Source organism: Cupressus sempervirens, chromosome 2 (genome assembly GCF_028749045.1).
Source record: "Cupressus sempervirens isolate cs-2001-9-10 chromosome 2, ASM2874904v1, whole genome shotgun sequence".
Taxonomy (NCBI): domain Eukaryota; kingdom Viridiplantae; phylum Streptophyta; class Pinopsida; order Cupressales; family Cupressaceae; genus Cupressus; species Cupressus sempervirens.
Window position 1 is genome coordinate 1,851,991 of NC_143119.1, and position 26,510 is coordinate 1,878,500.

Below are 26,510 nucleotides of genomic sequence, written 5' to 3' on the forward strand. Positions count from 1 at the left end.
AGTTATTTGAATGGTAAAAATTGCATTTTCATATTTTTACTTGGCAAAAAAAAAATCTCTTATTCTAAGTATTTTTAATATTTCTTGCACAACATGTAGTACTAAACATTATTTATTTTAACTCTTACTTTATTACAAATTATGGTTAATTTTAAACTTATAATTTTGAAATACTGATATTTTCTATTTTTTAGTTTTATTGCAGTGAAGAACTGAAACAATGGATGCTTCAAAAAATAAATCAAAAATCATTGTTGGAAGCCCAAATGATTCTGTAAACTCTAATACATTTTTTGAATCTGATATTGATAAATGTGTAAGATTGGTTACAGAGTACTGCAAAGGTATCGTGAAAACTCTTGAACACACACCATTAACGATTGACGATCCCGATGAGTTAGAAATATGGAAAATGGTGGATGTTGCAAAAAGAGTACATGAGGCATCTCATTATGCAGATGCATTTCCATCAATGATGAAAGAAGTTCATCGTGATCATTGCACAAATAAAGGTCGTAATACCAATCTAATCACTAAAGAATATGTCATGTACTTACATCATTATGGTGAAGTGCTTTACATATAGTTATTACTTCTTTGACCTGTGGTACTTATTAAATATGATTATATCAGAACATCTCTTTTCTCTTTGATTTGTGTAAGTTTGACAATCAACAACTTTTTTCTTTTTTTTATATATGTGGTTTTTATGTGGTTTTATAAATATCTTCCATATTCTTTTTTAACTTATACTACAATAGAATGAAATTCAGTTTTTTTAATTCTTCACATAATGTGTATAGTTACTTTCATAGCTCTATATTCAAAACATGTGTAGGCTATACTTTCATAAGTCTATATGCATGACTTTCTAATATGTTTGGTATCAAAATATTACTTTATATGGAAGTGACAAATATGTAGCAACACAAATATATAAAACATTAAATTTATTTATAACAAATCTTAATTCTATGTATAAACCTAACCATCATGTATAAATCCTAAACCTAAACATTATTTTTTGTATAGATTTATATAATATGTACCATTAATAAAATTCTAAAATAGATAGCATTAAATGGACGTGGAAAATATAGATGGAGTGTTATTTATAATGTACACACCAAAAATAAACTAAAATCTACATGTCTCTCGAATCAAAATTCTAATTATAAGTATAATCCTAAACATAATTTAAATCTCAAGATTGTCCATTATCTGAACTCTAACATTAACATTAATCCTAATCTTAAGTATTTGAAGTATAATAATTGTTATTGTATCATAAACATATTAATAATATTCTCTATCCTAACTGTTCAATCACCCTAATTATAATTCTAATCTTAATCTCGACCATAACATTAACTTTGATTTAAAGGCAAAACACAATCATAACCATTAAAATAAATTATGACCCTAACCATAAATCTTACCTTAACAATAAACCTTAACATAAATCTAATGCTAACAATAAACCTTAACATTAAATTATAAACATATCATGATCAAAAATTTATTTCTAACTTGACTAAATTTTTATAATCATAAATATAAGTACAATCCCGACCCTTACCCTATCCCTAACTTTAATACTAACGCTAAGCATATTTCCACTCTAAACAAGATGATAGACCCAACATTAACACTAAACCTTATCTCTAATTATTATAATAAATAATATATGGTAAGAGTAATCCTAAAACTAAACCTAACCATGATATAAATTGTAAAGTTGTATTTGAAACATAATCAAATAAATATATAGCAATAGTATTCCTAATAATAAGTTATATTTGAAATAGAAATATTTCCACTCTAAACAAGATGATAGACCCAACATTAACACTAAACCTTATCTCTAATTATTATAACAAATAATATATAGTAAGAGTAATCCTAATACTAAACCTAACCATGATATAAATTGTAAAGTTTTATTTGAAACATAATCAAATAAATATATAGCAAGAGTATTCCTAATAATAAGTTATATTTGAAACAAAATCAAATTAATTATTCAATTTGTTATGCACGCCATCACTGCTACTAGCTAATATATACTCTATATGTAAAATACACTGAGATGCATCGAGTCGTTAAATTTTTTCATTATTCACTTTTAATATACATTTAAAAAAATTCAACACCTTGATGCATCTCGACGTATTCTACATATAGAGTATATATTAGCTAGTTTATAGTTATAGGTGACTAAATAGGTGACTTTGTTGATCATCTGGTAAAATCACAAGGTTAAGTGACTAAGTAAGTGACCAAATAGACTACCAAATAATTGTTAGTCACTAATATTTAGTTCCCTGAATAAAAACTACTAAATAATCAGTCACTAATAACTGGTCACCAAAACTATTAAATAAATACTTAAAATAGAGTTAAGTGATTATTTGTTATCAAGGTTCTTAATTTTTTTCTCTTTTAAGATAAATTGTGTAAGTGGATCTTTTTTTGTCTATCTAGGGCTTGTTTTTCCATTCTCATTAATGGTACCCCAGTTGATTTTTTAGTGCTACTCAAGGAGACCCACTATCTCATTTTTTATTTATCATAATGGAAGATGGTCTTAGTCAATGTATACCTTACAAATAGCAACTAGGGCCATGAAATAGATGTTGATAAAAATAAGATATACAACTTATATATCAAACAACAAAATTTAAACACACATTATTTATTATTTTAAAAACTCAAAATTTGAATTAAAAAAATATAATCTATATAAGAATTAAAATTAAAATTAAAATACAACACTTTACTTAAATTTTAAGGCAAACACACTTTCTCACATAGAATTTCAAAGTTTAAAAAAGAAAATAAGATGGTAAGATAATGTGAAGCAAACTTAATGCAAAAATTTCATCCATTTTTTGTTAGTATGGGAACAAGAAAATGAAATGTTGGATGGGGATTGCAATGACATTGCCATGGAGGGAAAAATATACTAGAACAATCAAATGAGCTCTCAAGCAACAAATCTGTGAGTTGTCGGGTTTCTTGACATGAGGGGTTGGCCTATGCATTTCGTAGGGCACAAACAATGGTTAAGAAACTCGGGAAAGCTTCACCTTTTTTACTACAATTCGGGCACCTCTAAATGTGGAGGATGCTCTTGTACAATCCACACGTAGGTCCAACTTTAATGATTATGCTCCTTCCTATGGCATCCTTGATACTCGCAGGTATTTCATGATTTTTCGATTGGGCTATGGGATTTTGGATTAGGGCATTTGGAGTTTAGTGCCTTCCAAGAATTTGGGACTTTGCATGCTCCAAATAACATTATTTTATGCTACTATGTTTTTTAATTTTCTCTTACCTTCCAAGAATTTGGGACTTTGCATGCTCCGGAAAACACTTTTTATTCTACTCTGTTTTTACAAAATTTCTCTTGGATATACCAACATCTCAAGAAACCCTATTCATCAAAATTGCATGTGGGAGTTGTTGAATTCCCCAAATATATTCAATGCATGTAAAATCTAGAGCCAGAGCAATTAGAAATTTGCAAGTCAAGGGATTTTGATCCTTAAAATGTTTTGATTAGCCTTTCTCTATGATCTATGCCTAGCGTTTACAATTCCACTGCAACTACTATTGCTTGGATGGCAAAACCATGGTTCCAAATGCTAATCAGTTAAGCGAAATTCTTGTACTTATTTCATCACTTCAATTGGTACATCAAAAAAAACTCCCAAAATTGATATCAATACGGATGTTGTCTAATATATATATACATGTACATATGTATATATATATATACATATACATACATATACATATGTGCATATACATACATACATATATATATATATATATATATATATATATATATATATATATATATATATATATATATATATATATATGTGTATATGTATATGTGTATATACATATATATATATATATATATGTATATATACGTATGTATATGTATATATATATATATATGTATATATGTATATATACGTATGTATATGTATACATACATCTACATACGTATATATATATATATATATATATATATATATCTTTGCTTCTTTTCCCTCCAACCGGATCATGTATGGTTGCCCTTAAAAGCCATTGGCCACTATACATGAAAGCATTGGAGAGTGTTGGATTCCAAGGAGAGATTGTAGTACTCTTGATTTGCTAGGGGTACTCTTTCATTTATTTTTGTATATTTTTAAAATGGTATTATAGATAACAATGATTACGCTGACAATTATCTTCCTTGTATCAATTTTGTTCAAAAAATTGTCGTTACTCAATCTTTCGGTGGGTATTACATTCATATTCTATAGAGAACAAAGAGGGGAAGGAGATTATATAGTGGAATTATCCCTTGAATAGGATTATGTTATATCACGGGAATCTAATGGATCTTCACTTAATACAATTTAGGTAGTGGTTGAAACAATCAAACATACATTAGTTTAGTTGATTCGAACATGTTGTCTAATTAGATATAATCTTGGACTGGCCACTAGATGCCACGGAGTTGTTTCTATTCTCATTGTTGTCATTACAGTGATATGGTTTTCTCTTCGTTCTGGCCAACAGAGGCCACAGAGTTGTTTGTATGGTTACTATTGTCATGATGATGATAGATTTTTTTACTGTGTTCAACCATGCGAGACATGCTACCACCAATGAGGCAAAAAGAGTAATGTAGCTTTGGTGAACATAGTTTTAGTCAGTGTTGTTACGGCAATATAAATTTGTTTGCTACAATGGTTGCAATAAAAGCACAAACATTGTGAGACTGATCAGAACAGGTTTGTGGAGCACTAGTTTTGTAGTGGTTGTAGTTTCCAATAGTTTTTTTTCCTATGGATTTATGCTTGTCTGCATCTTTCTAATGTGGAGTGATTTTTTACAAGAACTACAATGGTTCGAAAGTTTGTAGTGCTTCCCAGGATATCAATCTTACCTTGCAGGCATTCAGCAAAGCAGTAGGTTTTCCTTGTTACCTCATATTTCTCCCAGGGTCTTTGAAAAATCAAATTTGGTATACATAAATTTTGTTTATTTGAGCTCTGATTGTTGAAAAATGTTGGATTTAAAGCTGGAGTGCATGATGAGGATTCTATATTTTAAATTTTCGACAACAAAACATGAGAGTTTAGGTTGAATTTGTGGCCTGAAGTTCAGTTTATGTTCATTTCTCATTTGCTTGTATATTTGCAACCAAGGTTTAGATTATGCTTATTTGTCATGTGCTTTTCAGGGCCTACCCCTACCCCACCCCTATATTTTAAGGGTAAATTTAAAGATAATTTTTGTAATCCACTTTCAATTCTACCTTGGTGATGTCCACTCTCTCTTCCAGAGCTCCATGTTAAATTACAGGCTGATAGGATAGGTTGACGAGTCTATCTTTTTAGTATTTTACACTTGCCAGTTCGATTTATTTAAATTTTTTGAAGACCCCTTTAACAAATCCATCTTGGACATATTTTGCAATGATGACATTTCATGAGACCACATTTTATTAAGGCATCTTACCAAATAGTTCACATGCCTTATCCATGCTTCTACTTGTTGCATGCATATCTACCAAGGCATTTTCATCCTTCATGCTTTTGATTGATGCCCATGGCTTCTTCTAGAGCTCCCATATTGCCATAGTGAAGAGGATGCTGGGAATGGTTGTGGAATTTGGCTTCACACCCGAAGATTGCATTAGCTTGCAAGTTTCTAAATCCTTTTCATGAATGTAGTTTGCATTAGATTGGATATTGTCAAATTCCATTAGATGACATCTCTTTGAATGATTTTGGAAAATAGTTCATGTGCCTTGCCTATGCTTTATTGTTTTGCATACATGTCTACTAGGGCAATTGCAATGGCAACATTTGGAAAACCTCGCGAGGTATCAATGCACTGCACTCCAAGCTAGCTAGACTGTATTACATCTTATATTGCATGGTAATTTTTGTAACACAGGTGTATGCGTGTATCCGGCAAGATAGCTAAAAATGAATATAACTACTATGCAGTCCCTCCCAAAATGAATATAAATACTATATAGTCCATCCCAATTGAAATCTGTAAATTTCATTGCAACAATCAATAAAAATTCAAATTTTCGTTTATGATATACAGTCTTCCATCTAGTTAATGCCCTCCAATCTGGATGAGCATGGGCTATAAAGTGGTAAATAAGTCATGAACTTGCTCTACCATTTCCTTCCTATGCTGCCAGTAATAAAACTACTAATTCACAACTTCTAAAACATTTTGGAAATGATTTAACGTTGGCAGAGTTTTCAAAGCTGGGGTAGGCTTATTCTGCTTGTCCAAGGTGTAAGTATTATACAATAAAATTTGGTGACTAAATTTTCTAAATACTTCACTTGTTCAAAACATTTGTGTATTTCGGCAAATTCAAAGATGATTAGATGATGTATTTTAGTGAATTCCATCGCGAAGATGACAGAAAGCAAAGCTTACTTGGTTCACCTTCTATCCAATTTATCATACAGTAAACCATCCTTATACACCTTCACTTTATTTACATCAGAAGTTTATAACAGACTCTGCAACTTAAAGAATCAATTCTATAGATATACTCTAAAATCTACAGTCCGACATGCACTCAAAATAACGAATATTACCTTCAGCAAGGTGCTCCTGGGCTTGGAGAGATTTGTCGCCATTACCAGCAGGCACAACAGTGTCTCACCTGCAGGCTTTCTGCTCCAATTTGCTTCCATCTTCTCTTCTCATACTGTTTATTCTTACCTGGTCTTTAACTACAGTCATGGCTGCCTTCTGTCTCCAGCTAATAGAATCATGCAACCATTCACCATTACTGTTTTGATTTATACCCTTCAATTGCTCATGGCTGATATCTGCAAACTTTTTAGAGAATACAATTTAAATTGGATCTTGTGTATGATAAGGTGTACCTTCTCGGCAGCCAAGTTTGGTTTGCTTTGTACTGAGTATGATACCAGATACATGAAAGCAAATTAGCTTCTGGGTGGATTTGAGATAAATCAACTATGGCCCTTTTCCCATTCAGTACAAAAACCAGCCAGTTAGCATTTTCTGATGCCATGAAATGCGAACTTCTTTTGCACTCTCAATTCATTGTTAAAAGTTTTCAGTGTAATAGCACTTCCGCAAAACCATTCACCATTACTGTTTTTGTTTCTACCCTTCAATTGCTGGTTCAATGTTTCCAGCACCATCTTGCTTTGTTCACTTTTATATTCTTCACTTCTTTTGCTCCTTTACCATGTCTGGTCCCCTCCATTCTTGTGTTACTGGAACTCAATTCTTTCTTTATTTATCTTGACTTTATTAATTGGAGAGAGAATAAGCTTTCAATCTCTAGATAGCTAATTGAGGCGCTATTTTACAAAAACAGTGCATTGTTTTCCTTCGCATCCTTTTTGAGGTTAACCTTTTCGTATCTGCATCTCCTAGGGAAGGAACTGGCAGATGTTCTATCAGAACTTGCTCCATTTCTTGTTGTATCTATTGTTCTCAATGGTTTACAACCACTACTGTCAGGTGAGCATTTAATAATGCTTTCTATTATTTAAAGGTTGGTTCATTAAGCTGAATGCATTAATTTCTTATATGTGGATAATCTATAAGCTATTTAAATATATGATTTTAGGTGTGGCTGTTGGTTAAATTAATTTGGATAATCTATAAGCTATTTAAATATATGATTTTAGGAGTTATGTTAAATCCCTCAAGTCAGTTCATCTGTGAACCAAGACAGATTCATATTGTCGCAGCCGAACACATTGAGATATGTTTGTGCATTGTGGGATATAGTTTTAAATACTCCTCATGTGTAGAGCCAAACTTGTATTTCTCTGGCAATAGCTGTTGAAATCTTGCACAATCTCATCAAGTCCCAAACATATTTTGCAACTTGGAGGGGAATTTTTCTCTTTCCCTTCTCCTTAAGCATGGCAGACACAATCTCATTACACAGCTTACTCAGATCACCGAAAAAAAACAAAAGTATAATTGAAAGAAGTTTGTAAGAAATTGAGTTCTTAGAGGCCAGTATAATAAAATACATTATAAGAAATTAGAGCCTAAAAAAGCAATGCATATCAAGAACCACACATATAAGAAACCTGTACAGTTAAAAAGAAGAGAAAAATTGGTATACCACCATACAAAAGGTGCATGCTATCTATAAAAAGCAATTAGGTAACTGAATAATCTTTAGAAGTTGAGCCTACGTAAATGTTGTCCTTAAATTTTAGGGGATTGAACAATCTAAAAGAAATTCCTTGACCCGAGATTTTAATGATTTCCCCCATAGTTACAACCAACAGTGGGTGGTTATAATTGTTGGGCAACCAAAAGTCTCAACTAAAAATGCAATCAACATCTTTTTGCAAGATTGTTGTTGACATCATTTTTACCCACAATTTGACAACTATCTTCCAAGCCATCTGGTTCGCTTTCATAAAAATAATAATTTAGAAATGGAGACTAGTAAGGAGTTTCAGTTGTTTGTAAGAGACCTATACTTTCTCCTAAAGAAATTGTTTGTTTCTTATAGTAAATAGTTTTAGGTTAAGTTTGGACTCTTGTGTGATTGTGGAGCTTCTATAAATGTAAAAAATATGGTTCTTGGCACTAAAACATGTATAGAAACACGTTTTGGATCCTAGAACCATATTTGTTACTGTAGAAGTATCCAAAGCACGAATTTTCATGAATCCCAAAGTCCAAGCTATAACAGTTCCTAATGTCTTTCACAGCTTTTGTGCATCTTTAGAGGCTACCAAATTCCCTTCAATCCCACCTTCGCTTTGATTATAATCCTAGCAGAAGATATTGAATCCATTTAGTAGATTAGTTTATATTACTCATATATATTCAGTAACAAATAGCAATGGGGTTTGTTATGAGCTTCAATGTTTGATCTGTCATTAGAGTCATAGCTGAGTCCAAGAGGGCTACTTGCACTGGAGGTAGAATTGTTCCTCTACATTACACTATAACACTTGATTAGTAAGGAATTCAGCACACCTGAAGGAAGCTCCCTGAACCACACCTGAATTTCACAACATGCAGATAAATTTAGAGCTACCATTAGCAGAGATCAGTTCTTTGAAGGAAACTACTGTTATGAACTCACAGATTTCATTATGAATAGTTGCAATAAGCATGGATACTAATAGCACAACAGTAACAATGTTTTATATAGATACAATAATAATAGCCTCCACCTGCAAAACCAGTATTGCTATTCATAACCACCACTTATAAGAGCATATAATTAGCATGTATAATCTTTCTGTCTGTCATTTCCTCTTCACTACTAGTTTGCAACATCTCCTTCTTGTGCCCAGGCTTACAACCCTTTCGAGTGATCACTCATTTGGGAGATCCTGAATCATTCATGATGGCTTCAACGGGAACACCAATTACTATGTTCTTGGCCTCCTCAATACTGTCTTTTGTAAGGATAATATAGATCAGGTCAGCATTAGTGGAAATAGTCAGATATAATGGTGAGAATGGAAAAGAGAAGATTCACCAGCTTTGAAATGCTACAAGTGCATTCATCAAAATACCATTATGAAGAAAAAGCTATCATTTTAGTAAACATCATAGTCTATGCAATGGGACACCTCAAAAGTTGGAATATAACAGAAGAAATACCTTCAATAAGTATGTTCAATCAAGAAATGAGAAAAAAAATATACAAAGGAGTTATCAGCATAGAGTGAAATTGAACAAAGTATTCAATCCAACCATTTTTACTACAAGAAGCTCAAAGTATACTCTTGAGTGTTTATTCTGAAACAAAATGTTATTTTCCTAAAGAGATGGACACTATTTAATATATACAAAAGGTCATTTTTAACAAATTCAGTGACACTGTTAGAGTAGAGTAAGAAATGACATTTAACAAGAGGATTGAGCTTCATCCAAAAGGAGAAATTGAAGCATTATTATTCAAGGGAAAGGCGCTTTGATATGTGCCAAATAATTATACACAGGCGTAGCTTCAAAGCTAATTTATCACAGAAAATAAAATCAGAAAGAAACAGTCAGCTTGCATTGCATTTTCTGGGCAAACTATGACGAATCAAGAAAAAAAATCTCTGGGTTTAGTCCAGAATGGGGTGAATTATGATAAGTGTCCTGGAGTTTGTATTTACCAAAGAATAATTTTGGTGCTCTAGATGGAATCCATGTCCCTTATGTTTCTTGTGATACTTGGCATTCAACAATAGTAACCTCTACAGGGAAATTGTTTACATTTGGTGATGAAACATACGGAATATTCAGTCATGATGATCACAAGAGTGTGTTTTATCAAAGATAAGTGGAGTCTCTAAATGATTTAAGGACTGCTAGAGTTTCTTATGGTGTGCAGCACACTGCTATAGTGGTAGAAGTCATTGTTGGACATTCTAGTACAAGATTCTTAGGAAAATTGTTCACATGGTTGATGGAGATAAAGGTCGACTTATTCATGGGAATAAAGAGACAGAGATCTTACCAACATGTGTGTTGGCACTCATAGATTATAACTTTCAACAGCTTTTATGTTGTCACACTTCAACTGCAGGCTTGATAACTTTTGGTTAGGCCTTTACAATGGAAAGTATTGTTTATGGTCAGCTTGGGATACCCAAGCTGATAGCAATTTTCCTTGTTCTATAGAAGGGAAAGTAATAGATGAGACAGTTAGGATATAACTTGATAAGCATACCATGTTGCAGATTTGACATTAAAAATTAATGTTTTTACTTGAGAGAAAGGAGATAATAGAATATTGGGCCATGGAAATGTAGAAGATAACAAAATATCCACACTAGTTGAGGCTTTAAAAGGTAAACATGTCAAGAACATTTCGTATGGCTCCAATTTCTCTATAGCCATATGCCTTCACAAGTGAGCTTCAGGGGAATATAAACTAGTATGTTCAAGATGCAAGCAATCTTTTGGATTTACAAGAAAGCATTGCCATTGTTACAATTATGGTTTAGATACTTTCCATTCATGTATTTCTAGAAAGTCCACGAAGTCTGCAATGGCACCAAATCCAAATAGACCACAGTGTATGTGATTCTTATTTTGTTATATTGAAGCAAGCATAAGAACTGGCAATAAAAAGTCCTCAAGTTGTGGGAGAAGGATGAGATCTTGAGACAGAGATGCAATAAACAAGAATCAGATCTCAAACAAGAAGCAAAGAAGCCACGCAAAGCCATATATTTTTCCGTGGCAGAATCTCATAAATCAATTTACAAATCAATATTCAATATTATAATCTGATATCTATCTTTATTACTGTCAAACACATTTGCGTGGATGCAATTCTTTCAAGGTGTTGTTTAAAGAGCAAGACAATTTATCTTCAAAAATGAAAACTATAGGAAGCACAAGGAATTTTCATCTAATTGAACATTATTTGTTAGGAGAAAATAATTATATGGCAATCAGCAAATCTGTTTGCAAAAACATAATCTAAATTAGCATTCCAATCTAATACATATGGCATACAAATTGCACTTCAGTGTCAGGCCTCCTTTTCAATAAAGCTAAAATCATAATACCACTATGCAATGCATCTTCTCACAAAGGCAAACATTACCATGCTTGTAAAGTAAGGTTTATCTATGACAAAAAAGGGAGAAAATCATAAGATACCAGACTCATAAATCTTAAAATAGCCACTCCATCCTATGCATACATATTTGTACTTCACTTTTTTCACAAGCTCTAAATAGCGAGGAGAAAGAAGAATGATACCTTATATACTTGCGGCATTTGATTATGAAACAACTATCTTTCTTTCTAACACGCAACAGAACCTTCCAACCTTTAGGGAATCCTTGAACAAAGTCTTCAGCTTCCACAATCTTACATTTCTTTCTTTTGGATGCCCATTCCCCACCCAGATTCTCAAAAAACACTTATAGATCTGCTTATGTTTCTAAGGTTCAAAATCTTCTCTTCAGTTGAGGTACAAATGGTTCTCACATACCCAAGGCTTAATGTCACTAGAATAAGCAGAATTTTGTGTCACACAATTATACATATCTGTTGATATTTGGTCACTCTGCAAGCAGTTACTTGTAGTTTCATCCTGTATACATCTCACAACTGTTTTAATAGTATTAGAGGTAACATCAGATGTTCTACATTCTCAAATATTGCATTCCAAATGTTTGTAATCGGGCTGCAGTTTTTCATTGAAATATCATGTGTATCCCCTGGTTTTTTGAGCACAAGTTTGTCTTCTGCATTAACTTGTTGTCCCTTCCATCTTGCATCCTCTTTCATTCTCAGCTTCTTTTTGGGTCTATCCAAACATGCATCCAACATAATCATATTTCTGTCCATATCCAGAGATGTTGCCCTTGATGTCTGCTGCATCTTTGCACCCGAAATAACAATAGCATCATCACAAATTTTATCTTCTATCCTTTCAATAGAACTCTCAATCTGCATATCCTGAATGGCATTGTTACTTTCAACTAGCAGTAAATTGTCCTCTACTGTGGTTGGGCATATATTATCAGATTCATGGTCAAGAGTACTATTTGAAAAGGGATTGCTGGCACTTGCTGAGTTAAGGGAAGGAAGATGAGTTGACTGCAAAGCAAATGCATCTTCTTGGATTTGGTTTCCAGTAATTTTAAAAACAGGATGACAGTCTCCTTTCATTAAAAACTGCCTCAGTAGCATGATTTCTAGCATTTAGATCAGATGCACTTTCATGGTTCCTTCCACCTCCAGTTGAGGGTCTCAACACATTGAGAAGCCCACCTCTCTGTCTTGTAATGCCACCAAATTGTTGATTTCTTCTCTGAGATAGACACAGCCTTGAATAAGTTTGCTTTCGACTACCAGCACTCTCATTAAAAATAGACCGGTCTATCTTACGGAGCACAATATCATCAACCCACAAGTCCAAATCCTCATCTGAACATTGTGCCACACAATTGATTTCATCTTGAGACAAATATCACAAATCTATGGCTGGAATTTTATGAAAATCAAGATGACTGTCCAAATCATCCAAAGTTAATGCCATCGCCTGATGCAATGAATCTTAATTGGACCATTCAAGCTTAGGAGATCTAGCACCTGTATATAACTATAAAAGCTGGATGACTGAAGAAATCACTCAAAGTACTAAATACTCTCTGCAGTTGATCAAAATTTTGATATTTAAAATGTTAAACTCTTTTGAATCACTAATCATAAAAGTTAGGTCAATGAATTAATAACTCTCACATTATGTACTCTAAAATTTAAATAGATAGGTCAAAAAATGTTTAATTACCACAACATCAAAAAAGTTACAAACTATGAAGGGATCAAGAAGATAGATCCAATGCATTGGAAAAAGAAAGAATTACCTCTGATGCAAGAAATTTTAAGAAATCAGCTATATAACAATGCCAAACTGTTCCAATATCAATATTCATGAAATAAGAGCCATTAACAGAATATACCAAATACTTTAATATAGGCAATATTTAAAAGTTAAAAAATGATATCAGTTAATATTCATATTGTAGAAATCTCATCTGTACAAAATACACGAGATTCTGCACAGTTAGTGAGGTGAGAGACAAAACAGACTGCAGAAAGAATTCTGTATGGTTGAGACCTTCGGAAGGGTTTCCAAGGATTAACTTTTGATGGAGCCAGCAAAGGCAACCAAATCTAGTTGGAGGTGAGTAGTGATTAGAGATAAGCAGTGGTTTTCAATCTTGGTTGTTGAACAAATAATGGAATAGAGAGGGAGCCTATGAATTTTAGGTTTTCTTTGGCCTCCTGCTTGGATTTTAAAAAGTCCTGGTTGGAAGACACTCTTTTAATTTCATTAATGGTCTCCCTAGAGTCAATAATCCTAATTAGAAACTTCCACATAATTGGGAAGGGGCGAGGACATTTTTCCTTCTTATATGTCATTGTCTTCTCCCATTGGTAAGGGGAATGGATTTGATGGCATTAGATGGTCAGGCCTAAGAGAACAATTAGCCTTAAAGCCACCATAGGCAATGTTTTGATTCTTGCTTAAGCCACATGGTGTCTTTTAGAGTTGTCCTCGGCAGATTTTGTGATTGTTGTGAAAGGAGGATGCTCAAGACCCATTTTGGGTACCCATTTATTTAGATGGAAAGGTCTTTAATAGATACATAAAAATATCTTCCTGTGCAAGGATTTGGCTGCCCTAGGCTTGTTAAAGCAGTGATGGGGAATGATGGTGCAGGTGATTCTTGCCCTCAAAGATCTCCACTTGGGAGAATTTTGTTCAGGAATAAACCTCTGATGATATAGGCATGGTGGTGAAGACTTTTTTCTACTAAAATTTGATCGATAGAAAGTATTAAAACAAAGGAATAAATTATATTTATTACAAGCTAAAGCTCATAGCATAGGTGATAGAAATTCATTCATTTCCAAAAACTAATGAGCATTTTATAAATTCCATTATTAAATACCATGACCAACTAACTGTAATTGGATGAGGACAAGTTTTTCCATTGTGATGGATGGATGTGTTAAATTTATTAGTGTCAAATGAAATGCCAAGTTCATTGATTTTATCTAATTAAGATTATTGGTACCTCTGCTCATGAATTTGTCATTTCTAAATATTCAAGTATTATTACTTAGTTACCGGATTCGTGCCCTAGAGGCCGGATCCGGATTCGGGTCCGATCCGGATCCAGATTCGTGCCTGGATTCGTGCAGATCCGGGCAGGATCCTTGTTTTACACAGTGGATTCATCCGGATTCATGGCCCACGAATCCTGACGAATCCATTGTGTAAAACAAGGATCCTGCTCGGATCTGCATGAATCCAGGCACGAATCCTCAAGGATCCAGCGTGAATCCTCAAGGATCAACAAGTTTAAGTGAGTCTAAGTTATTCAATATGACTTTTTTAACTATATTTTTTTGCTTTCTAGTGCTAAAATGACCTTTTTATGCATTATATATACTAATAAATGAGAGAAACAAATAAATAAATAAATATATATATATATATTCACGAATCCTAATCGGGGGGAAAAAAAAATCACAAATCCACGGATCCGATTCACGTGCCCGAATCGGATTTGTATCCCGAATCAGTAACTAAGAGTATTAACTCTAACATCGGCCTAGAACTCTGTTTATAAGATAGCTTCAATTCAATAATTTATGGATGAGTGTTAGTGTGATTCATCTTGAATGAAGTTATCCCACCAGCGCTGCTATGCTGGCACACCTATTTCTTCAAACTTAGGCATCAAATACCAAACTTCCTCCACCAAAAATCCATTCTACCCAAATTGAATATAACATGTTTTTCTTCTGCTCATGATCAAGGTCCTCTATAGAATGATTCTCTCCTTCAACAACCAATTTTTTATGCTCGAATTTCAGTTTCACAGCAGAAGGGTCAGCTTGAACTTTGTCAATCTCACTAGTATAAAGCAAAAACAAAACCTCTAGAATTTTTCACAAGTTTTGACTATAATTTGGTGTAATTTGCTATATTATTTGACTATAAGCATAGTGGGGCCCTTTGACCTCAATTATGCCACATACATGTATATATTCTTTTTTAATTAGTTTTTCTAGGGATGATACCAAAATCAAGCGTCCTAGAGTTTGTATTTATGAAAAGTTTTAACAATTCCAAGATTTCCATCTAACTTTTGACCCAACGCTAATCCTATGCATTTTTTGCATCACCAGATCTCAGCACATTCATGTCCTTTATCATTTAGGGGAATACCACACTAGATGGCTCCTGAGGTATTAAATTTTCTTTACTTGTAGAAATGGTCTCCTTGTTCGTTGGATTCTTGATTTCATGCACCCTTGGAACATAGACAATTGTCATTTTATCTGCTGGTTTAGGTCATTAAAAACATAAATCGCTATGACTTAGCGGTTACTATTTGGAGCTTAGGTTGTACAGTCATGGAAATGGCTACCACAAAACCACCATGGAAGTAGTATGAAGGGGTAAGAGAATTGCTACTGTTTAATATTTAATATTGCTGACACTACTTCAGTGAGGGAGGAATATTCATGTATTTTAAAACTGCTGACTTCCTCTTAGGGCACAAATTGCATAATTGATTTTATTAGCTTTTAATTAATTTTTCTTACGAGTGGCTGGTATTTTGAAACCATTACGCTCATATGGTTACTAAAGCATTTGGTTAAATGTTTGAAATTTAATGGTAGATTTTTAATTATGTGCTTTTGCGACCCCTTTTTGGTGTAGGCTTGGTTCGGTGACACCAGAACTATGTAGTCATATTTAAAATTCACAGCCCAGCTGATATGAAATTCTATATATTCTCATTTCTCTACTTTCCCATGCCTGTGCATGTGTATCACATAATTATAAATCTATATTTCTCCTTTACAGGTTGCTGCAATGTTTAAAATTGGCAACAGTAAGGGGCTGCCAGCAATTCCTGACCATCTCTCTGACGAAGACAAGAGTTTTGTGAGGCTTTGCTTGAAGAGGAATCCTACAAATCGTCCCACAGCTGCACAACTCTTAGAGCATCCATTCGTGAAAAATGCAGCACCATTTGTAAGGCTGGACCCTGGCTCAAAAGCCATGGAAACAGAGGTGGCATTGCCCTCATCTGCTAGTTGTATTAAAACTTCGGTATGCACTCTCTGTTATAATTTTATTCTTATACTTGGCTCACATTCTTCTGTCATGTGGAGTCTTACGCTGATACATTCTATGTGTTTTGGTTATAAATGATGGCATCTAGTTTTCTCTCAGTTTCACTTTCAATTACCTTTCTTACTCTAATATGTTTTATATAAATGAATTATTATTAATCTAGAGAGTTCAATTTTTCATTTGTGCACATGGTTGTGATTTTTAATAAATGTACTATCAATGGTTTTACCCATCCTATTAGTCAGTTGCTTTTTCTGGTATTTGTTTTGATGTTATGATGGCTCTTATTTTTTAGCTGACAATATTGCTATATGAATTTAGTCACAGAATGGTACAGTTATTTAAGCACTACACCATTCCTAAGTTACCAATGTTGGTTCTGATGCTGATGAGGGTGCAGGGTGCTAATACGCAGTTTTTTTTTTTTTAGGGGGGGGTGGGGTTTGGATGCATTTGGGTGTGTCCATATATATATATATGCAAAGATATGCAAGAAATATACAAAAATATACCATCCCATTGCATGATACTTCACCATTGATAGTTCAATTTGAAATAACAGTAATGTCTAATTACTAAATTACTCAAGTTTAAGATTCCAATGCAATTCGAATTACAAAATCAAAAGATAGTTCATAGTTCAATGTTGATCATCAAGAGTCATGGCTCAAGATTCACAATTCAAATTTTGTCAATTAGAATCATAAGGATTCTCAAAAAACCCACATTCTGATCATCTCCTTCTACTGCAAGAATTGCAAGTTCATTTGAATGAGACATGGTTCCAGTTTTGGTAGATGCATGTGGTGCCATGATGTTATCAACATCATCATCTATCATCACAGTAAAATCTTGAAGTGTTGCATCCAAGTTCGCACATTTAGGAATTACAACCCAAAGCTTGGTTGACCCTTACTTGTATCCATCCTCCTTACGTGACATAAGACACAAATTGGTATGAATATGAACCTACATGACCTCAACTTTCTTTGAGCTCAAAAAGGCTCCAACACAATAAGCTAAACTGCAACAAGTTAGTAATGCATCTATGACTTAGTTGTTGATTTATTTAGGACTGTTAATGTGGTATAATATTAACATTGTTATATATTGTTGATAAAGCCATGGACATTCTCAGCACAGCCGCAAGGAATTACGACAACTAGCTCCACCAACGCACTTTTTGTGTCTGCTGAAACCAAGACTACTGCAGTTGTCACACCAATTAGTGCCCCTAGTTCTGCAACGCTGACTTGTGTTTGGACTAGACATACTTCTCCAAAGGGATACAAGTATTATTATAATAGTGTGATAGGCGAAAGCAAGGTTTTAAGCAATATTCTTTTATTTAATCTTGTTAGCTTCACTTGAAATTTTGTGATTAATGTTAGACATTCAAATTATGCAACTTGTTCAATAGAGGTCACTCTTTTAAGTTAAAATGCTATCATTTGAAAAAAAATATGATACAGTTTCTTATGGTTTCCAATTTATGTCATCTTGCAACCAGTAGTCATGCTGAAAAAATTTGAGCAACAAAAGCAACTACAGCATCCTCGACCAAAACTACAACAACAAAAGCCTCAAATGCTACAACCCCAACAAAAACAACAACAGCCTCAAATGCAACAGTCCAATGCACAACAACAACCACAACTTCAATAGACCCAGCAACAACATCGGCCTCAACTACAACAACCTCAGTAACTTGTTCAACCTTAATTATCAACTATATGTTTCCTTTTATATTATGTTCCATGTGGACCATAGTACTAAAATATAACAGTAATTTGGTACTTAAAATTTTGATATGAATTTTTACCCAGACCTTTGTGTTAACCAACAAAATAGAGCAACTAAGATTTCAATAATGTATAAATCCCCTTTAGCCTCTCTGACATAGAATCCTACAAGTTGTCACCTCCAAAGAATGTGGGTGGAATTAGTTGTCCAATTTTTAAAGATAATTTATTTTAACAATAGAAATATAATTCATGCCTATGGAACACTTTGCATGCTTATTTGTGCTTGTTGATGTGGCTTCAAGGAAATTTTTGAATTTTTCTATATAAGTAATTATTGTTTTAGTGTTCTTGATACATTTTCACTTACTTCCTTTTGGCTACTATTACTCCTGAAAATAAACTCTTTTGTGCCTTATTTGTGTGCAATGTCATGTGGGCTTAGTAGTCACCATTTTATTTTGAAATGAAAAATACTTTATAATCAATTTTTTTCATCTATTCTTTCCTCAAAAAATAACATTTATTTTGTGTAACTACATGGTCAAAGGGTGGATGTAGAATCTGCAGCTGCAACTACATGTTTGATGCATGACCTTGGTGATGTTACATCAAAATTTAAGGCAATACTTAAGTGGAAGAGCAATGCTTGTACCTGAATGCAAGCACTTGACTACACAGATATTGCAAGCTAACTGATCTGAGAAAGGCACAGATTCTAATGTACTCCTTGCAATACTTGATATAATAAAAAATAGGATTGAAAACAACTTCAAGTAATCTAGCTCTGGAAATCCTAATGCTATACATAACCTATTATAGCTAAATATACTATTAAATATTCTACGAAATGTACTCATACAATGCTATACACATTGTATGATTATTCTTCAAAGGGTATTAGCTCAATGGAAGAGCACTTGCTTTTAAAGTAGGAGGGTATTATTCCATCATACCCTATTATAAATAAATATACTACTAAATATACTAATTATGTGACAAATAGATCATTACATATAAAACTAAATATATGACTAAATCAACTTTCAAATTTACGACTAAGTATGTGGTTAGATATACTATTAATTATATGAATAAATGTGTGACTAAATCAACGATTGAAAATAGTGACTTAAATCAATCAAGTAACTAATAGTAGTAAATATCCAGTCATTTATAACACTACTAAATATACTACTAAACAATTTTACTCACTGATATTTGATCCATGATTAAAATATACTACTAAAAATCAGTCAAGTGACTAACAGTAGTTAATATCCAATCATTTATAGCACTACTTAATATACTACTAAGCGATTTTAGTCACTGATTTTGATTTATGACTAAAATATACTACTAATTTAATAGTATATTTTAGTCACGGATCAAAATCAGTGACTAAAATCATATTTAGTAGTGTTACAAATGACTGGATATTAACTGCTATTAGCCACTTGACTGATTTTAGTCACATATATACAATTTAGTGATTTTTTTAGTCACATATTGTTGTTTTTGTGCTAGTGGTAATTGCCATGATTCTGTTACCATTAGAATTCAAACACTTATATACCTTGCTTTTAGTGGAGCATCCTAGGAATATACCTTCATCACTCTTTGCATCAAATTTACCTTTCCGTGTATCTTTCAGTATGTAATACTTGCTTCCAAAAAATTTGAAATAATTGACATTAGGTGCATATCCATACCAAAGTTCAAAAGGTGTTTTGTGTGTACCTTCCTTGACTTATACTTGATTCAAAGTATAGACTGCAGTACTTATAGCTTCTCTCTAATACTTTTGTGAAACATTCTTCTCTGTCATTGGTGTTTTTGCATAGTCCATGTTTGATTTCTTCCTTCTTTCAGCTATACCATTATGTGGTGGAGTCCTTGGTGCACTCATTTGTCTCTTGATTCCCTTGTCATTGTAGAATGTATTGAACTCATCTGATATGAATTCACCTCCTCTATCTGATCTCAAACACTTCAAACTCTTTCATGTTTCATTTTCAACTCTAGCCAAATACCACTTAAATGCTTGAAATTCATCAAATTTTTCTTTAAGAAACATCACATTCATCATTGTAGAGAAATCATCAACAAATAGAATAAAGTACTTATCACCATAATAACTTTGCACTCCAATAGGACCACATAAATCAATATGAACTAACTCCAAAATATCATCAAAACAATAACTCTTGATCTTAAAAATAGACTTTGTCATTTTTCTCACTTAACATTGTTTGCACATTAGCTTATTAGGTTTTCTCAATTTTGGTAATCCTCTTACTCTTTTCATCTTACTAATGTTTACCAAATTATCAAAGTTTGCATAACATAGCCTCTTATGTCATAACCAAACATCTTCAAATTGTCCAAAATAACATATATCTTCATATAGGTTCCAATATAAGATGAATCTATACATCTAGACCTAGTGATATAGCAAATATTGTGCAATGAAAGGTCAATCTGATGATATATGAGGACTGGTTCCAAACTGATGAAGAGTGGTTTGGAGAAGAATTACTTTGAGGCCGACATTGGATAAAAATATGGATTGTTTGAGAAGTTTTAAAGATAATAACAAAGTTTGTTGTAAGATCTATGGTTGGAGAAATTCAAAGAAGATTTGATGAAGGAAATTTAATGATTTGAAATGGAGCACACGGTTCAAGGTGAAAGCGTGTCAACTGAGTGTTAGATTCAATGAATCTAAGTTGGATGAAGATCAAACAATTGTGATTAAGCCACAAAACAAGGAAGAATACGGTGAAGCAGCAATAAGTTGTCTATTTAAGGGATAAATGAGATGTTCATTGTTACTGATTGAATTGTTCATGCTTTCATTCATGAATCCCGTTCACCATGGAGGACAAAAATATTCCTAAGATGTGGTGAGGAATCAAAATCAAGACTGTAAGGGCCCACGCTAGGTGATCCCAACAGAAAAGTTAAAGTAGGAATTGGTATTGGAGAAGCCCTCAGAAGGATGGTTCAAAATTAACTTTATGAGTAGCTAAAGGAAACCTCGAACAATTGGGAGCAGTACTCATTATCTAAGATTGGCAGGGTAATGTAGTAGCTTATTGTGCTAAAAGCTTGAGGAATGAACCAACAATGTTAAAAAGGAAAATGTGACCTTGATGATTGTCAAATTTGGTAAATTCATGGATTTAAGAAAAGTGCATATGGAAGGGAACAAGAAATCATGAATGGTAATTTGGTGCCTAGCACTTGCAAAACTTTATCAATGAAATCTTAGAGGAATTGGCAAGCTTTGATATTTTAAAGTTAGTCATGTGTGTGGGTTGAAAAATCAAGAGGCTGATAATTTGTCGAAGGGGGCTTTATCTTTTGAGGAGTGTGGCAAAGTCAAGGTGGAATATTTTCAAATTTTAACCAACCATGATTAAACTATTAATGTGTGATCAACCCCATTACATTGATTTTTTTTCTTAAGAAAAATGCAAGGCAATGATTTGAAATGAGCAATGTAATATCATACCTCTTATGAGAACAAAGAGATTGTTGAAATCTTTCGAGTGAAAATGTTTCATCATTTTAAGTGTGACAAAAAATGAAACATTCATTGCAAATCATGTAATGAGGCACGGTACAAGAATTTTAATGCCAAGGTTGACAAAGCTTTAGTTGGAGTTATTATTTAGTGTATGGATGGGACAAATGTCTCAATGAAAGGATTAATGGTGTTAGTGAATGTGAAGAGATAGTTTGGAATGTAGCAAAGAGTGTAGCAACCATGGAAGCCACCTTTACCCTACTCACTACCAAACAACAACAAGCTTTCTTTGGATCAGTGAAGGCAAAGATGTTAAGACTTTAAATGCAAAAGGAAGGATGTAATCCAAACAACTTTATAATTGTTGGTATAAGCTTCATTTAAGCAAAACATTGTTTCTGTTTAAATGTGGATATCCTAGCTACTATGCTAGCGTGGGGTTTAGAAATTGTGAAGGATATAAAGATCATTAAATCGGTTGTGCACTCCTTGGTTGGCAATAAAATGCTTGTAGGTAGCATTTTTTGTCATTGCATCAAAAGCTCAAATTGTTAATGCTCGATACAAATGTCGAGACTTACCCGAATCCACGGCACAAATCTCCAAGAAGGTGTTGATCACCAAGTCAACACTCAACAATCTCCCCCCAGCACCAACTAAGCCTTCAAATCCAACTGAAGAGAGACTTAACCTGTGACCCAAGGGCTTTGGTACCAATTGTAGGTAGCATCTGTTGTTGCATCAAAGCTCAAACTGTTAATGCCCGATGCAAATGTTGAGACTTACCCGAATCCATAACACAAATCTCCAAGGAGGTGCTAACCACCAAGTCAACACTCAACATGCTCAGTGGCCTAGAGTCAATTTTTGAATGGGGGGTGCCTAGAGTCATTTTTTACATCTTTGAAGGGATAGACGAGCCTGTGCAAGCAAGGGCAAAATAAGTTATTCCTTTTGCTAGGTGTTCTAGAAGGTTGGACAAAGATGAATATCAGATGAGTGTTCTTGAAGCATGGAGGAGCTCAAACTTGCACTGCAAAGACAAGAGTTTGAAGTCAACCAAAATACGTTTTTGGAAGTTGGGCAAAACATACCATGTCAACAAAGATCTCATAGGGCAACTCATGGTAGACACAACATTGTAAAGGCACCGAAGTAGAGCTTTGGGTAGGATGTTTTTTGTGTATCATCTGTAGTGTTTAGCTTTTTGTAAATCAAAGGTGTTTTCTGATTTAAAGTACAAGCAAATCCATTACAATAATGAAGTTGTATTATGCCTATAACAACTATGTATTCCCCAAGGTTGGTTAGTGAGTTATGGATGTCTTGGAGGGACAAAGAGAGCGGGGGAGGGGGGAGGGAGGAAGGGGAGGGGAGGATGGTTATGATCCAATTGTTTTGGTTTAAGATAGATGGAAATTTTGTTAGAACACATAACTCTCTAAGTAGGTTCTATGAATATCTTGAATGATATGAACTTATACTGTCATGGTGTTTAGTTTGGAATACTAATTTATGTATTCATTTCCCTTTAAATTTATAAAAATTTACTATTGCTGACCAAAAAAAATGTAGTTTGCAATTAAAATTCTAATTGTAATTTTCATCTTACTTGTCGCCAATGAGTATTCATCCAAATTTTCTTATTCATTCAACATACTTGAGTTTGTTTACTGTTTGTAAATCACTACTAAAATGATTTGTTATGTAAGTAGATAGCAAGTTAGAAGCCATGTATTGCAATTATGCTCAATGTCAACAATTGTACCTTTGCATTGATCCTTCAATTCAATTTATCATAATGATCAATGTCCTTGAATTTTAACATGTCCAATTGCACCTACTCAATCTCTACATTTAGCTAAACAAGAGGAGCGGGTACTCATAAATTAAAAAGCATCAAATCAATTTACCTTGCATTGAAGTGTGTGTCAACCTTTTCCTCTTGATAATCCAAAAAATGCATATCTAATGTTTCTCAAATGATAGTGAACCACCCCTGTAAAATTGTAAGACTCTAAATAGTAAACATATTTTTGTGTGGACCTTCCCATTCTAATTTGAAAAGCAGTTTTACCGCATATGCATTCCATTTCATATTGCATTGGAAATGTGAGGTAAGATGCTAACACTATCTATACAAAACATAAATGCAAAAACATTGATCTTGTATCAATAGTGCTGGAGGTAACAAATTTTCTTGCTTTTTAAAGCCATAAAGAAGTTTATCAAACTACTACTCATTGCAAACATAAATCTAAAGCAACATGCAAACCAATTATTGCATAAAATCATGCAGCAAGAAAACTGTGATGTAACTTTATAAAAGAAGCATCTTTTTGTAGTCTACACTAGCATTTGTTCCAAAAATATTTCCAATAATCACTGTCATGGCCACCATAAAGTTACACCATGTTCTTGGGTCAGAATATATGGGCATTAGTCAGCAAATCTCATGAATACATGAAAGCAGTAGTTGAAATGTGGTAACTTAGGTTCCGAGGAAAAATTAAATCTCATACATTTCATGAAAGCATAACTTAAAATTTGAATTCTGAAAATGCAGGTTGTCCTTTGTGACAGAAATTCTAAAATGCAGCTGATCATATATAAGATCTGATCTTTGCCTCCATATAAAAGTGATATGTTTGATACGAAAACATTACTTTCCACAAAAAAAAAAATTCTTGGCTTCCAGTAAAACTGGGTTCTACTGCAATTTTTGGAGTCTTTCATGGTGCTTACACATTGTGGTAAGAATGTCTAGATTCACAACATATATATTATAGATTCTAAATTACCATCAAAATCATATACCAATGGACTCACTTCCATGACACAATATATGTTTAGATGAAAGATACAAGTGTCAAAAAAATTATTGAGACAAATTACCATTACAAAAAATTGTTTTACTCACCTGAGTACAAACTTAATTGATCTATTTCCATTGGATCTGTTGAAATTGCATGCCTAATACAAGGACCACTTAGGTCTCCAAATTCAATGATCATATCTCTCATAGTTATAGATATTTCCTCTAGCCATTCAAAACAACAGGGTCCTTGTACCCACTCAAAAGTCTCTCAACATACTTCCCAAGGATATCCACCTCTAGGTTGACTTTATTGCCAACTTTCTTCCCAGGAATCACTACCTTCTGTTGGGTGTAAGCTACCAGCATAAAGTTAAAGCAATCTTCATCATCAAAAACAACAACTGTTAAGCTTGTGCCATCCACTGTTATAAATCCCTTAGGAACAATATACTTCAGCAATGCAGGGAGAGTTTTGACCTTGATCCATAGAGAGTCACCTTCTTCTTCCTTGGATACAATTTCCCCAGTCCCATCAATATGGCCCTGAACAAAGTGACCGCCCATTCTGGAGTTCAGTTGCAGTGCTCGTTCTAGATTGACATCAGACCCAGCAACAGTTTCTCCTAAAAGATAGAAAGAAGAAAGAAATTACAGACTGCCAGATTCTATAATCAATACTATCGTGAGATGTCCTTTGATTAAAAATTGTATAAACTTAGAGTGCAAAAGGTATTAAATCTTAACTAGGACAATAATATAATCATATGGTATGTTGAATTCTCTGACCATTAGGTAAGCATATTGTATGCTGGAGAGAAAATTACCTACCTGTTGTTATTACGTGGTGTTAGATATATATGTCACCATGGCTTGTAATCCATATCCATTGCCCAGCCTGATGATGGTCTATCGTGTTTTACACAATTTTCATTACAAGCTCTTCAAGGAAATTAATTGTATTCAATGGGTTTCAGGAATACATCTAGATAGCGGCCATGTCTTATGGACAAAATTACCCTAAAAAGAAAATGACCAAGAGCTGCACTGCAGCTGGAGTCCCTGCCTTATGCAAAAGTAAGAGACTTAGCAAAAAAAATAGGTCTGGTTTATACATATTAATATATAATTTAAATCTGTTTATAATATCTTCGTGTACCAGGGTTTGCCCTTCCTCATTAAATGTTTGAGCCAAAGAGAAAACATTGGGACTTATGTCCATATTTTAATTCAAGCCAACTGAAACTGCTGATGAAATCATGCCCAACTATTTCACATATAAGAGTGCAAGCTAGAATTTATTGAAAATATGCATCCATTATTTTATGATTATTTTTCAAATGTATCTCAGCCCATCATTATAGGAAAGGAAGTGCATTCTTGAAGCACACTGAACAGCATCAAAAAGCATTCAAAAAGAAGTGATGTTATTACAAAAGTGGCCCATAAAAAACAAGAAAGTTGACTGTTTGCAAAGTATCAAAACGAATTTAAGATGCTAAGATTGCTACAGACAACAGAAATTGAGATTATCATAAAAGTGTCCCAAAAAAAAAATAGGTTCACTGTCTGAAAAGTGTTAGATTAAATTTAAGACACTAAGATTGCAATGAACAGAAATAACTTATAAAATACATTGAAATTTCTTCCGAGTTCCCCAGTTTAGCCTTTTGGCAAGAACTCACATTTTGCAAGTACTTTGTTTTCGGATTTGTCACTTAACTCAATATTCTT

The 26,510-nt window shown here is 33.4% G+C and overlaps 2 protein-coding genes and 1 pseudogene across 2 annotated transcripts in view; 1 reads left to right on the top strand and 2 right to left on the bottom strand.

The window, feature by feature from the left end:
• The first annotated feature begins 220 nt into the window (after nt 1–220).
• LOC149570786 (PH, RCC1 and FYVE domains-containing protein 1 pseudogene) lies at nt 221–11,162 on the top strand (annotated as a pseudogene).
• LOC149570787 (uncharacterized) lies at nt 9,114–24,999 on the bottom strand. Its single transcript, XM_089812346.1, has 4 exons — nt 24,882–24,999; nt 23,875–23,960; nt 11,776–13,116; nt 9,114–9,464 (listed from the first exon to the last, which is right to left on the bottom strand). Exon 3 carries the CDS (start codon nt 12,724–12,726, stop codon nt 12,124–12,126), a length of 603 nt encoding a protein of 200 aa, XP_089668472.1. The 5' UTR covers nt 12,727–13,116; nt 23,875–23,960; nt 24,882–24,999; the 3' UTR covers nt 9,114–9,464; nt 11,776–12,123.
• LOC149570788 (riboflavin synthase-like) overlaps nt 24,810–26,510 on the bottom strand; it is a 38,888-nt gene continuing 37,187 nt past the window's right edge. Inside the window, exon 2 of the mRNA XM_089812345.1 lies at nt 24,810–25,402. Within this exon, the coding sequence (XP_089668471.1) occupies nt 25,002–25,402 (401 nt within the window). The 3' untranslated portion in view covers nt 24,810–25,001. The remainder of the gene's footprint in view (nt 25,403–26,510) is intronic.

What these genes read in the sequence shown, in the direction of transcription:
- LOC149570787 (XM_089812346.1), bottom strand. Translation starts at nt 12,726, where the DNA reads ATGCTAGAAATCATGCTACTGAGGCAGTTTTTAATGAAAGGAGACTGT.